The sequence below is a fragment of the Lepidochelys kempii genome, chromosome 3 (assembly GCF_965140285.1).
Source record: "Lepidochelys kempii isolate rLepKem1 chromosome 3, rLepKem1.hap1, whole genome shotgun sequence".
NCBI classification, from domain to species: Eukaryota; Metazoa; Chordata; order Testudines; family Cheloniidae; genus Lepidochelys; species Lepidochelys kempii.
This window is the reverse complement of record NC_136382.1, coordinates 154,973,815-154,989,331: the sequence shown is the minus strand read 5'-3', so window position 1 is coordinate 154,989,331 and position 15,517 is coordinate 154,973,815. Positions and strand designations below refer to the sequence as shown.

The 15,517-nt window shown below is 38.2% G+C and overlaps 1 protein-coding gene across 5 annotated transcripts in view; it reads left to right on the top strand.

Moving 5' to 3' along the window:
• RBKS (ribokinase) overlaps window positions 1–15,517 on the top strand; it is a 113,373-nt gene that overhangs the window by 72,408 nt on the left and 25,448 nt on the right. For all 5 annotated transcript variants that reach the window (XM_073338606.2, XM_073338602.2, XM_073338604.2 and 2 more), the window contains 2 exons: window positions 575–666; window positions 12,855–13,043. In XM_073338606.2, coding sequence (XP_073194707.1) covers window positions 575–666; window positions 12,855–13,043 — 281 coding nt within the window. The remainder of the gene's footprint in view (window positions 1–574; window positions 667–12,854; window positions 13,044–15,517) is intronic.

Genomic DNA, 15,517 nt, shown 5'->3' with positions numbered 1-15,517 from the left:
GATCCCACCCCATCTAACATCCCATCACAGGCCATTGGGCCTATTTACCATGAATATTTAAAGATCAATTAATTGCCAGAATCATATTATCCCATCATACCATCTCCTCCATAAACTTATCGAGTTTAATCTTAAAGCCAGATAGGTCTTTTGCCCCCACTGCTTCCCTTGGAAGGCTATTCCAAAACTTAACTCCTCTGACGATTAGAAACCTTTGTCGAATTTCAAGTCTAAACTTCCCGATGAGCAGTTTATATCCATTTGTTCTTGTGTCCACATTGGTACTGAGCCTAAATAATTCCTCTCCCTCTCTGGTATTTATCCCTCTGATATATTTATAGAGAGCAATCATATCTCCCCTCAACCTTCTTTTGGTTAGACTAAACAAGCCAAGCTCCTTGAGTCTCCTTTCATAAGACAGGTTTTCCATTTGTAGTTTGCATATCTGTGGGGAGAAGATGAGGAGCTGAAATGTATTAGCTGCAGTAGGAAGTTTGGGGTTCCAGGCAGTGGTTTGTAAACGTATTATGCAAAAATGCCATTGATTTAGACAACTTTTTCCATTCTGTTGCAGTGAAGACCTTATTTAATCCTGCTCCAGCTCATGCTGAACTAGATCCACAATTTTACACCCATGCCGACATCTTCTGTTGCAACGAAAGTGAGGTAATGGCCAGCTGTCATGTTAGAGAACAGTGACGTGGACAGTGAAACTTAAAAGGGACTCCGTCTCCAGGGACTGTTGGCCCCAAGTCCAGTGAGGAAGGAGGAATACTTCGCTTCACTGTTGAATAACCCTTCTAGAAAGCATTTGAAGTAGAATTAATAGGCTCCCAAGAGAGCTGAGGCCAGCCCTTCTTGGCCATAAGGTGGGTTACCAAGAGGGGAGTGGATGAGTGAACATGAGATCCATAAATAAAACACTCTTAAAATGTGTTTTGCTCTAAATGGTACATATTAAAATAGATCCTCACTCCCAGCCTTGTCTTCCCTCTATGTGAATAATGGGAGTGTCATTAGATATAGCATTGTGATGCTCTTAACCTGCCTTGCCAGAGATGGTGTTTGTGTGTGTGCTGCAGCTGAGAGGGTACAAGCAGCTCCGTATGTCCTTACCTGTTAGTTACCTTTTCAGTTCACATAGCAGAGGGACTTTTATGGGCTGCTGCTGCCAGTGTACAACAGGGGAACCCTCCATTTTTCCAGTTTGTCAATTTCCAAGATTTTCTCTCTTCTCCCCAACCCTTTTCTCTGCCATTGTTAGGATAATATTTATCCAAAAACAAATGATTGCATGTGTCACAGGAAACAAGTTGGTCTGAGAGTCCCACAAGGCTCTTGTTTGAATTTGCTGCTGTATATTTTTGTTACTGTCGCTATGGTTTTCTCTCTTATTTATCAGACATGTGTGAGGAGCAACAAGCAAGTAAAAGACATACCTTGAATATGATTTTAAGAGATCCCTGGTGAACATGACATAGGGTTTAGGGGAAACCATGACTCAGCTTGCTGTGGGATCACCATCCCAACATCCCTGGCTGAAGGTTGTACATCAAGACTAAGCCTCTTCTGAAATTTCTGCTAAAACCAATCCCATGATGGCCTATAAGACATCAGTGGACAAGTTCTAAATGACCCAAACAGGCATCAAAATTGTGTCAGCAGTACCCATTTTGCTGCAGGTCTATTTAAGTTAGCCCACCACAGCATTTCGGCATCTGCAAAGTAGTCAGCCCTTTCCTGCAAGGTCAGTCATTGTGGCTCATCAAGAGTCTGGGGGCTGATTTTCCAGCTCCACTAGCAGTGACATCTCTTGTGGCTCAGACAAATCTAACAGCCATCACAACTCAGCTACATGAGATGACGGAGAATGTTCAGAGCCAGCCTCTAATCATTCCTTTCCGGGCGATTTGCAGGTTAGACACGTGGAGTTCTCTGAAAGCTTTATTGCCTGGCTCTCCTTAAGGCCATTAATCCAAGAGTTGCCTAACTGTGCTACAGGACCTATTTTGGAGCTGAGAGCAGCCGAACTCTCCCACTCCTCTAGTTCATTTCAGGGTGTTTTTTTTCCTGGTTGTCACTGTTGACTTGTTTGGCTGTGGGATTTTATCCCCTACTTGTTAAATACAAAAACGTACTTCTTTATTACTGTTCTATCCCTGATATTTTTTCTCACTGCTACTTCCAACATGAATGTTGCCATATCCTCTATGTTACAATTTATTGCTACAACTTCAGCTTTCATAGAGACATCCCTTGAGATTTTTAGTCTGCTAGTGTAGGTATATATTATTACTACCACTTGGAGAAAAGAAAATTACTTCCTTTCTGAGAAGAAATACAGGTGTATAATTATAATAGATCCCCACTCTCTCACACACATTACCTGCAGAGTTGGAGGTTCAATTTGCATTCTTTTTGCTTTCTACTGTTTGCTTAAAAAAGGAACTATCAGTTGGAGACAGTAGGGATCACACTATCCCCTCAGCAAGTATAGGCACAAAACTTCTGCTGATCAGGAGGTTTATTCATTTTAAAATACTAATTTTATGGAAGTTCCTGCCTGTGATGTTCTGGAGCGCAGACCCAAGAGTAATGCCCTGTTAAAGCACTTTCTGAGAATGAGAATTACAGGTAGATAGTTTTCTTTGCAACTTAATATTTATAACAGTAACCTTTTGCACTTTACAATGAAATCCATTTCATTACCAGAAGTATAGTAATCATCTGTATCTTCCTTCATCCCATCCATGCATGCTGATTTGTCATTGTTAGAATCTCTTTTCAGGGATGAGCTTCTGTCAGAGTTTTCTTCTTTTGTTAAGAAAACAGAAGCAGTCGAAGCATTTGTTTTTCTCATGTCAGAAATTTAAAAGGTATTTTATATCAGTATGTTTTTATTTAGCAATTGTTATATATTCAAGTTCCATATGTTTTCATTTTCCTGTTATGACTTCCTTAAATTTCAAATCACTTTAATATATGCATTTGAGGATTTTGGTAGGTAGATTTATGTACATATATGTCTACCAGGACCATCAATCATGTATGAAAATATGTCATGTAATGGCAACATATACCAATTACATATTTCACAGCTTTCGTGTTGTAATTGGGAGAGACAGTGGTGCAAATGATCTCAGTTACACTGTCACGGTTCCTCCCCCACTCTGAACTCTAGGGTACAGATGTGGGGACCTGCATGAAAAACCTCCTAAGCTTATCTTTACCAGCTTAGGTCAAAACTTCCCCAAGGTACAAAATATTACCCCCGTTATCCTTGGACTGGCCGCTACCACCATCAAACTAATACTGGTTACTGGGGAAGAGCTGTTTGGACGCGTCCTTCCCCCCAAAATACTTCCCAAAACCTTGCACCCCACTTCCTGGACAAGGTTTGGTAAAAAGCCTCACCAATTTGCATAGGTGACCACAGACCCAAACCCTTGGATCTGAAAACAATGAAAAAGCATTCAGTGTTTTACAAGAAGACTTTTAATAAAAAATAGAAGTAAATAGAAATAAAGAAATCCCCCCTGTAAAATCAGGATGGTAGATATCTTACAGGGTAATTAGATTCAAAAACATAGAGAACCCCTCTAGGCAAAACCTTAAGTTACAAAAAGATACACAGACAGAAATAGTTATTCTATTCAGCACAATTCTTTTCTCAGCCATTTAAAGAAATCATAATCTAACACATACCTAGCTAGATTACTTACTAAAAGTTCTAAGACTCCATTCCTGTTCTGTCCCCGGCCAAGACGACTACAGACAGACACAGACCCTTTGTTTCTCTCCCTCCTCCCAGCTTTTGAAAGTATCTTGTCTCCTCATTGGTCATTTTGGTCAGGTGCCAGCGAGGTTACCTTTAGCTTCTTAACCCTTTACAGGTGAGAGGAGCTTTCCCCTGGCCAGGAGGGATTTCAAAGGGGTTTACCCTTCCCTTTATATTTATGACATACAGTAATATAAATCTGTTGGCTTCAGTGGAGTTACTACAGATTTTCACTGATGTAATTAAAAAAATGTGGCTCAATAGTTCCTTTCAGAAACCTCTGTTTGAAGATAACACTAATGAGAAATGCTTAGCGTCAGTGCAAATCCCACTTCAGCCAATGCCAGCATAGTATCTCTCTCTCTCTTTTTTTTTCTGTATGGTATATATAGTATCAGGCATATTGTGTTACATTCAAAAGAACTAGGTTAAAAGAATGTTTATGTTGCAAAATTGAGGACTCAAAAGTTAGAAAATGCCTGAATTTAGGTTGCCAGTGCAATGTTAGTTTGACCCTCATGTGCATGTGCATTGTGATACAGTCTAATGACACGATTACATGCTAGCTTTTTTGACAGGGCCTCTGCCTCATTCAGTGAACAATTCATACGTCATCAGTCAGGCAGAGTCTGGCAGCAACATTGTATTAGGCTTCAAACCGAAATAAGAGTTTATAAAGCGGTTGTGCTGTCCAATTTGTTGTGTGAGTGCAAAACCTGGACCTGCTACAGGCATCACATCAAGTTTCTAGATAAGTTCCATTTACAACATCTGTGTGCCATACTCCACATCAAATGGCAGGATAAAGTTAGCAATAACGAGGTTCTGGAACACAGCCACTCTACAAGGATTGCTCATCACATCACAGTTACGTTGGGCTGGTCATGAACTGAGGATGGATGACACCAGAATGCCAAAGCAGTTGCTGTATGGTGAATTTAAAGTGGGTAACTGCACACAAGGCGACCAGAAGAAACACTTCAAGGACACACTGAAGCATAACTTGAAGCAATGCAACATTGACGTTGACAGCTGGGAGTTGTCAGCAACAGACAGATCACTCTGGCAAGCAGCAGTCAGTGATGGAGTTAGTTCGAGATTAATTACCATATGGCTCTTGAGGCACAAACGCTGAGTTGTAAACAGCATTAGATTACACCAGCATAGACTGTAATCCCTTCCTTGGTATCGAGCTATATATGTACTCAATGTGGAAAGGACTGCCACCCGCACACTGGACTTTTTAGCCACAATTGTACTAACAAGAGATAATATCATCAATGTTATCTTCGATCATAAAGGACAACAACAACAAAGTTATTCAATAGTTCTTTTTATCCTACTCATTTGATATGTGGCATTGAGATGCTAGAGATTCTCAAAGAAATTGTTAAAAAATAATAATCATAATCATAATAACATGGCAAAACAGGGAAAAACTGGTTGCCCTTGTTTACAGAAACAGCTGAACCATTTTAGCTGAAATTTCCTCAAAAATTCAACCTGAGGTAGACACTGGCATGGAAAATTTCAGCCCAAATGGTTAAAGTTTGGCAAAGTTATAAGTAACTTTTTAGTAATTTAAATAAGTAATTTAGAATGGGAAGTGTCTGGCAACATTAAGTATAGGTGTCTCTACAAGTTCCACCTATAATGTAGCAATAACAGTTTAATATGTAGGAATCCCACTAAAGAGAGAATAGAAAACAAACTCTTTATCCCGCAGTCTTTAACTATTATGTTTCTTTATTTTACTTCTCGTCTTGGATATACACATTTTGGCAATCTACAACTCTCCTGTTGTTTCTTGTATATATTTTAGGTATGTCATCCATTTTCTTTCAAAATCATACTATGTGTCCTCCATTCAACCCAATTTTGACCCCACCTGCCTCTCCATCTACTGCCATATCTCTGTTCTCCCCTTCCTCACCAAGGTTATTGGATGTGCCATCTACAATTGCTGTCTTAAGTTCCAATCTTCCAGCTCCATTCTTGACCCCATTCAAGCCAGTTTCCACCCTCACCACTCCACTGAAACTCCTTTCACTAAATCTTGAATTACCTTTGTCTGGCTAAATCCCATGGCTGGTATTCCACTCCTTGAGGGGCTCTGATCCTTGATTGGAGTTTCTATGGGCTACTATAATACAAGTAATTAATAACTTTAATAAAGCTGTCTTTACTATGTCTGTAACAAACTGCTTCGCAGATGGAGCTTCCTTGTCCTTCTAGTGAGTAAGGTTAATTCTTTTAGCAATTAACAGATGTACAGAGATCCAGTTCAACTGTTTCCAGGATATTCTATTTAACATGGACACATCTGCGGAGGTACATGTTCAAGGCCAAATTAAGTTTTTGTGTGTATATATATATATATATATATATTCAGGTATTTATGACACAACTTGCCAAAATTTCCTTAATGTTGGTACTTATCAACATACGTCTACAGGTGCTAAAGTTTCCTAGGTATATTAATAGGAAGCTATTAACCTCATGTTAGTATACATAGGAGTATGGTATCAGCAGAAATGATGAAACAGCCAATTAGATTATGGCATCCAGCATTCAGTGGTAAGAGCCATACTATAATTCATATTGTTACATAACTAAAGAAAAAACATATCTCAGGATTGTCTGAAAACACTCGTGATAGAGTCAGGAATGTTCTATTGTTTACCTTTTCATAGGTCAGCATCTTGACTGTGAAGTCTTTCAGCCTCTTCCTTCACAAAATATCAAATGCATGGAGGTGTCAGGTGTAGTTGCAAACTTTACCACGTGATATCATATCCCAAACATGTGTGTATTTAATATAATTTCACACCTCAATGTCTGTCATTTATTAAACACTTTAGATATTAATGCTTCTGCATGCCGGATATGGTATAACAGTATATCTTGTTCCTTATGGATGTATGTGCTGGAAAGAAGCAAACAAAGTTATGCTATATCAGTGGAACATCTACCATTAGTTTGTCTAGAAGGTTTTCACAAGCTGTTCTTTTTACTCTTGCTTGCTTCAGTAATAAATATTTTTTACATCTGTCAGTTCTTTTTATGTGGTTTATGAACAAAATGCTCAAAACAAATCTTGCAAGGTTATCAGTTCTTTCTTTGCTTAGCTTGTATTTTAGTTTTTTCCCCCTCTTCTTTTCCCAGAAAGATCAAGCTTGTTGAAACTGGTTTGTTAATTCTCTGTACACCAGATGTAACATAGTTTAATCCCTGAGGTTTCTGCAGGAATGTGCTAGCTCTCCATTCTCCTAATTCTTCTAATGAAAGAAATGCAGAATAAATGTATCAAGTTTCATTTTAGTGAAAACAAGAGAGACCTTTTCTAACATTTAATCTTTTTCAACGTTGAGAAGACTGACATGTACAAGTTGACTTCCTCAAGGGCAGTGACCATCTCTTTGTGATATGTTAGTACAATGCGTAGCACAATGAGGCTCTGGCCTCTAAGTGCTACCACAATGCAAATAATAAAAACAATCACACGAGCTATTTGCGTGTATTGCTGCCTCGCCTTGAAGGATAGGTAGCAATACAGCCCATGAATTTGAGATTCAAGTCTGACCCTAAATATACTTAGAGTTTTTCAGAAGAAGCAAAGTTGCTTAAATGTTGGGGCAAAGGTCCGATTCATGATTCATATGAGTTGTAATCCCAGCTCTGCCAGTGACTTGTGCAGTCTTAGGTGAGTCCCCTAATCTGTCTGGCCCTTGCTTTCCCTATCTGTGAAATAAGTAGAATAATAATGACCTAGTTATTAGAGGTCAAGCAAAAGATTAATTAGTTAATATTTGCAGAGCACTGTAAAATGCCTGGGTGAAAGGCATTATATAAATATAAAAAACAACAGTTTACATGAGAGAGAGACCTACCATAAACAAGCTGTCATGAAAAAATCATGAAAAATGTTATACAGTTATATTATCACATTGATTTCTCCATATTATTTGTGTTAGTGAAAGCTAAATAGTTTCTGAAGAAATAATTAATGTCTGGAATCAAGAGTTTATTCATTATCACTGATAACTTATCAGAGTCAATTAAGCAGTATATTCAGATTATGGCAATATGTCTGTCATTGATTGGGAATCAAAATAGTGCTTTATAATATGGAGATTTAGTCATTAGGGAGAAGTTTTACTAAGCAATAGATAACAGATATATCAGATACATAAAGCAATAATCTGTCCCACATTCTTAACACCCTTTTGAGCTTTGCATGGTCTGGCATTTGCAGAGTTAATATATTGGGAAATTACTGTTGCTGCATTATTGATAGAGAGTGTAGGCATTTCACAATATAGTTACGTTTGAATTCCAGCCTCATTCCAAGCCCACTTTATCAGTTGTTTATAACTTTTGGAATGACATTTTTCCATATTTAGTCTTTAAACGAAATATGTGATTCTTTGGACAGTGTTGCGGGTGCAGAAAGGAGAAAGAGCTGTAAGCTCAAGCAACTCAGCCTTTTTTTGAATTATTCTAGCATGAGAAGTGTTTTCCCCCCATATATTCTGATTAGAAACTTGGTAATTTGAAACAATTATAAGCTACAAATAACTAACTTAATTTGTGGCCGGCTTTTACAATCTTTCACTCACGAGCAGAATCTCAGTGACTTCAGTGGGATTACTCATCTGTAAGGATTCACACAATCAAGACTTTGTGATGTAGTTCTCAATACAATTTAAGGTTCAAGTCAAGTTTGAAACGAATTGGTTCAGCAGGTTTCAAATGTGGAATATCTTAAAATTGACACGTATCTTGAACTGGGACAATCTTAAGAACTGCAGATCATATCCTCAGCTGGTGTAACTCATCACAGTTCCATTATTTTATTGCAGCAGCACCTCAGAAGCCCAGTCATGAACTCAGTAGGCCATTGTGCTAGGCGCTGTACAAACACAGAACAAAAAGATCCCTTCCCCAAAGAGTTTACACTCCTTGTTACTACAGCAATTTACACCAGCTGATGATCTGGCCCTGGAAATTTCGGTTGAGCCAGAGAGACCCCAAAATCTGGCATGATTCGGAAGGCTTGGCTAAGTGTGACTGGCTTATGGAGGCATCAAGCCAAATAGCTCCTGATCAATTAAATTACAAGATCCACAATTTGAATAGTTGAAATGTATCTTCCCCTTTCAAAACAAAACAAATCAAGACAATTCCATGCCTCAAACACTATATTTAATATAATGTTATGTTTGGGGTACCAAGCACTTGGGTGTCAAAAAAAACCCCAACAAATGTAAAACTGAACACTCGGCCTTAGTTTTGCTTCTTTTTGTTTATGACTTAAAATATGGTCTGTCTTTAAATATATATTTGTCAAATAATGCCATATATAATATAATGCCATACAATTACATAAACTTATGCTTACATAGTTAAGCACTCAAAAGATAGAAAATGAAAAGTGAGGTTGAATATAGTCTTTTGTAACATGATCGCACACTGTTTCTCAGATTATATTATCTTTTTTCTACAAGTTAGCATCTAGGCTGCAGCTTGTATATGCTTTTTTATAATGGATGCAGTACATTCACGAATGTCACAATGATATTCTTAAAAAGACACAGGAGTACTTGTGGCACCTTAGAGACTAACAAATTTATTTGAGCATAAGCTTTCGTGAGCTACAGCTCACTTCATCAGATGCATCCACTGCATGCATCCGATGAAGGGAGCTGTAGCTCACGAAAGCTTATGCTCAAATAAATTGGTTAGTCTCTAAGGTGCCACAAGTACTCCTTTTCTTTTTGCGGATACAGACTAACATGGCTGCTACTCTGAAACCAATGATATTCTTATTATCTATGGATGTTATATTTGTATTCTCTTTAAAGTATATATTTCAGCACTATAGTAGACAAACTAAATTAGATAGAAATACATAATGTGCTTTATATAGTTGACATTAAAATAAATACCTCAAAATAAAGCGTGTTTATCATAAAAATTGTATGTAGCCTTAATTTTGATTTGAATTCTTTTCATGGAATTGTAAATTGCACTATGTAACAAATATAAAGACCATATTTTAAGGCATAAGAACAAGGGAGCAGAGTTTGGATGAGCAGCCAACCTTAACTCTGCTTTTTTTCTGGTGTTTGAGTTCTTGGCTCTTCAACCTTACTGTTCCGTTAACCCTCATGTTTGGAATAAAATAGTAGCTTCATGATCTAAATGTTTGTGTTGAACTTAGTTTATTGACAGTTTTGTGGGACTTACCCTTATAATCAGAGAAAAGTAGACTTCTTTATATATATATATAGAGAGAGAGAGAGAGTTCAATCAAAAGCTATTAAAAAGTCCATCTTGGGCGTTTGGCATTGTTATTGTACAGTGTTTTTTTGTTGTTGTTTTTTTTAAGACAACCATTAGTTATTTCCTTCAATTGTAGCACTGTATGTTTTTAAATGAGATTTTATTGGTGGGAGGAAATTTATAACCCAGCACAGCAGATTTATATTTAACATCAGTTGACATTTACTGTAAAATTCTAACTATTGGCACAAAGTATCAGTCTGGTTTCTGCCACTTCTGTGGGAAAATGGCTCCTAGCTTGTTCCAGTGTGTTCTAATTTCACCATCCTGCTGGAGATGAGTTACATCTCTGTGCTAACAAACAGCTGGAGTGCTATGTTCATACATATGTAGCAGCAAAGCTATCTGCTTAAGAATCTCTTAAGAAATATTTTTTGTATGGACGTAATCAACAAAGCGGATGCAGTGGCAGAATTTCGTTAAACCAAAAAAACACCAATCACAAAACAATGGAGCAAATCCTGCTCTTTTTACTCAGACAAAAGTCTGCTTGACTTAGGTGCCAGAAGATGGCCACAACATAAAAACCTAAGCAGACAGAATGTGAGCTTTGCTTTAGAAAGGACAGCATCTATTTCCTCTTTGCTTTGATTTCTATAGAGCCAACCTCAAGATTTTTTGGACACTTTAAAATTTAAAAAGACCATTTTTCATATAAACTGAAGTAATGTATTCATGTTATTCAGAATCTTAGGAAATCCCCATAGTTAAATCACTGGGCAAAAAGCAGCAAAAATGAATAATAATCAGCCCAATTAAACCCAAATCAAACTGACTGTCTCCCTACCCAAATCAAACCCACTCCTTTCCCAAAGGCTTGAAAAAATAGCATGCCTGGAAAGTTAACAAATCTGGCCTTTGTGGCGGAGCAAATTCCAAAGTCACTTAGGCCATGTCTGCACTTACAAGCTTACACAGTTGTATTTGTACAGTTGTTGTCGTGATTATATTTATTTTTATTGCAGTGGCACCTATAATGTGCAACGCACTGTGCACACAAAGGGAAACATAGTCCCTGTTCCAAAGATCTTATGATCTACACTAGCAATATACAAAGGGCTATGTTGATACAATGAAAATAAATACACTTTAATAAAAAATAATTATCCACTATCCCTAACTTCCCCCTCTACTCAGCTATTATTGGCTGGCTAGTTTCCTGCAAGTGTCACAGAAGAGGCATAGTTGCCAAGTTTTGTGAAGTACTATATGACATTTTATGCTGATTTTTAATTAGCTTATTTTCAGAGAATGTGAATTTTAGCTTTAAAAAATTGTATGGATTTAATTTATTTAAATATTCTCTATTTCTGGAGGGCGTTGAGCAGTGACATTAATCCACCAAACAGAAACCATGCTAAGTGTAGTAACCTTCTCCTCAATCTAAAATGTAGTACATTCTTGTCCCTTGGACAGCTTCTAAGCATGGCCAAAAAACCACTTTGAACTGTGAGAATTTGTTACCACACCTTGCCACGCTCACTTATAAAATATGCTTATCTGAAAACATTTACAGAATCAAATCCTGCTAGCATAAAGTCAAACCCCCATTGAAACCAGTGGGTGATTTGCCTGAATAAGGGCTGCAGGATTTGATTCTAAGCATATGTACAAAATAAACCCCATTAAGAATCTCATTAACTATATTGTAAACTCTCTGGGGCAGTGTACCAGGGTTTATAGGCCTTTTAAGGCCAGAGTGCGAGGTCTTGGGTGGCAGGCTACCCTGCTCAGGAGTTGTGGGGCAGACAGAGAACCAGGGAACAACAGTGACAGACACTGAGAGACAGGGCTGAAGTGTTCCATTGACTTCAGTGGGAGCTGGATTGCACTCAGACCTACTTCCACAGCCTTCATATTAATCCTAATTTTAGTCATAAAAAGTTTTCAAAGTCTATTATTACTGTATTTTTGGTAATTACTCATGACCTTGATCAGGGATCAGAGCCCATTATGCTAAGGGCTGTGTAGCCCTGACTTACAAACACAGTCCCTGCCTCAGAAAGTAAATGATCTTGATTTATGAGAAGATGCAACAGATGGATGAAACAAACAGATGGGAGAAGGAGTTAACAGTGATGAGCAGGAGGTAACAAACAAGTTACTTATGGAAAGCAGTAGCCACACATCACCACCTGCCCAGCCATGGTCAGCTGGGTATTACAGCGGAAGTGAGTTATGGAGGGATTTGAAGGAGGATAATGTAATATAGCGTGCATGAAGGGATATTAAATTGTAGAAGACACACACCAATATGATTCAAGGCTTGAGAGTATTTCAGTACATTGCATGGGAGTGCGGAAATGATTTCAAGATGGTCCTGCAATAAAAACATTGCTTGTTTGATTGTGTGTGTATGTGTGCGCACGCATGTGTTTATTTATAGTTAAATTTTATATCAACCCTACACCAAAGAGCTCTCATCCAAACCTGTGTGTTTCTGTCTGTCTGTATTACATGCATGATTACACTGAAATGCATATACCATCATCATAAGCCACAGACATACACATAACAGGACAAATTCACCGCAGGTTCAGTAATTCGACCTAGTCAGTTGTTTGAAAAAACCCTTCAGTAAACACAACTCTGAATGTTGTTAGGAAAGATAAAATATTTGGTTCACCTAGTTAAATTTAAAAGAATTAAATGTTCTTTTAAAGTTCAACCATTTTCTGATAAATTAGTTGCTATCTGGTTCTGATTTTGATTTGTTTGGATTATTTTTCAGGCAGAAATTTTAACAGGCATCCCAGTGGGCAGCCCTGAAGATGCTGGGAAGGTGGGACTCATGCTATTAGAAAGAGGCTGCAAACTAGTAATCGTTACTCTGGGAGCAGAAGGCTGTGTGATGATATCAGTGGCTGAGCCTATTCCAAAGCATGTTCCTGCTGGGAAGGTCAGGGCTGTGGACACTACGGTATGTTTTTGTGGTTTAACTGTCTTGCCTTGGAAAAGACTACTTAAGCACTAAAGCAAAGCAGTGAGTAATCAACCAAATCCCTGGCCACTAGCGCAAAGGCTAATTTATAATGTGAAACTGATATGTTGCTTCCAGCCTGTTATATATCAAATGCCCGTTCACTCAAGTTTTATAGGCTGTGCTGTAGATATGCTAAAGTTATTGTATACACGGATGATATCTTCATTTTCCTTTGTCGCTGGAGTTGGTACATTTCTTTCTCTCTCGCTCACTCCATTACGGATGAGGTCCGCAGCATCAGCAGCCCTATAGTTGTCACCTTTGCACAGTCATGTAATTAATCATCTCCAGAACTGAAATGACCCTGCAGTTAGTGGAATGGGAGAAAGGAGAGACCCAAGAATTCTTCCCTTCACGTAATGCATGAGGGTCTCTTCCTACACAAGTCTGAACTGCTCCCACAAAGTCCCTTAGTTAGTCCAGCATAAGTTGCACCAGGTGCTCAACTTCTATAGAACACAGAAAAGGCAGAAATAATATGTTGTGACCAATCATTTTATGATAGGTAAGGATTAAAAGGGCAGTGACCAAGTATGCTTTATAATTTTTAGGGGATTTTCCCCCCTTCCTACTCAAAATGAAATGTAGAATACCCTACCTTAACAGAATTTAGGACTGCTAACTGAACCACAAATGAAAAGCAACAGTTTTAAAGCAACAGTTAAAAGTTCTCATAGCAAAATTATATTATCACATTGTGTATACTAGGACATTTTGTGCTCAGTTACATCTGATATCAATCCAAACTATATCTATTGATGTTACTGAGAGTGGAATTTGCCTCACTGTATGTACTAACTATATGTTTAGCTGATGAATGTAATAGAATACTATTACATATGTTCTGCCACAATAATCCATTATAGAAACATTTGGAGATTTGACCATCTGGTGCCTCACATATCTGAAATGTATTAATAATAATATCTAGTTTTTATTATAGTGGTTTTATCAGTAGATTTCAAAGTGCTTTACAAAGGAGGTAAATATCATCCCCATTTTAGATGGGGAAACTGAGGTATGGAGCGATGAAGTGACTTAGCCAGGGTCACTCAGCAGGCCAGTGGCAGAGCTGGGAATAAAATCCACTTCACTCAAAGCAGAGGATCATTATGACCAGATTTGCATTGTGATGTATTGATACTATTGTATGTCAGATTCTTCTCCCTCTCCCCCTGGCCAAGAAGTCACCTGAAGCTAACACTAATGATTGGAATATCCTGAGGTTTTTATGATGACTCAAATCATTATTCTTATTGGAGACAACATTGTGCTGCAGATAAGCCATAGACCAGGAATTAAGAGATGACTGACGTTCTATTCCTGACTGTGCCATTGAGTTTCTGTATGATCTTGGGCAAATCATTTAATCTTTCCATGCCCAAGGTCCTGTTGTAACAGTGTCTTTTCACAACACAGCACACAAAAGTGAAGAAGAAATGTGTGAATTCCCTTTTCAAAAGAAGCCCCAAATTACTGTCAGATCAGCTAATATATGATATCTAAAGTGATTTGCTGCTGGTGGGATAATATATAAATACTGAAACCACACACTGTGCTGAGAAGTGCCTTTTATCTTGCTTGGCAGTTCAGAACATCATGACTTGACTATATTAACTGTGGAACCTCTAGTTCAGACAAAGTGTTGGTGGCCCTGTGTTTTAAGTGTCACAATACTGCCAACCCCAAGTGTTCCAAAATAATGACATACGCTTAAAATCATGAGACTTTTGAAAAAAACGTCCTGTTAATTTCTTTTTATTTGCCTTTTGGTGTCTGAGCCTTTAGTAGGGTGCACTCAAGTCACATTTGCAAGCTTTACTCTGCAGCCATGCGAGCTAGAAAAAAATTAAATGAAAGCTAACATTCTAATGCAATATCTTGATTCCAGCAAATGGGGCTTTAAGCAGCACACCAAATATTGCGAGATTCCTGATAAAATCACGAGAACTGGCAATGCTGGTACCAGACCAGGTCCTATAAGCCTGCTGTGACCTCTAAGTGTGGGCAGCAGCCTGAAGCTGTAGCTACAGTAACGCTGCCATCATTATTGAACTGCCACCAGTTCAGCACCTCCAGTGGTAGCAATGATGAAAATTTTTGGCAATTTTTGTGTAGGCCCAGACAAAACATGTGTGGAGCTTAACAGAGCTCTCCCAGTGGTATGGACAGGTCTCCCCACCCCATTAACAAATCTCATAAGACACGCTAAGGACCAAGCAGACCATAGAGTCTGAACTCTCCTCTCAATCCTAGAAATGGTCCCTCTAGATCAGGATTGAAGCCCATCTGCAGAACAATGGGAAAAGCTTGCACCACTGGCATGCCAGCAGTGTGGATAAATAGGCATATCAGCCTTCAGGCCTGAGAATCTGACATTTTTCACCCACACTTTATAAAGAAAAAAATAA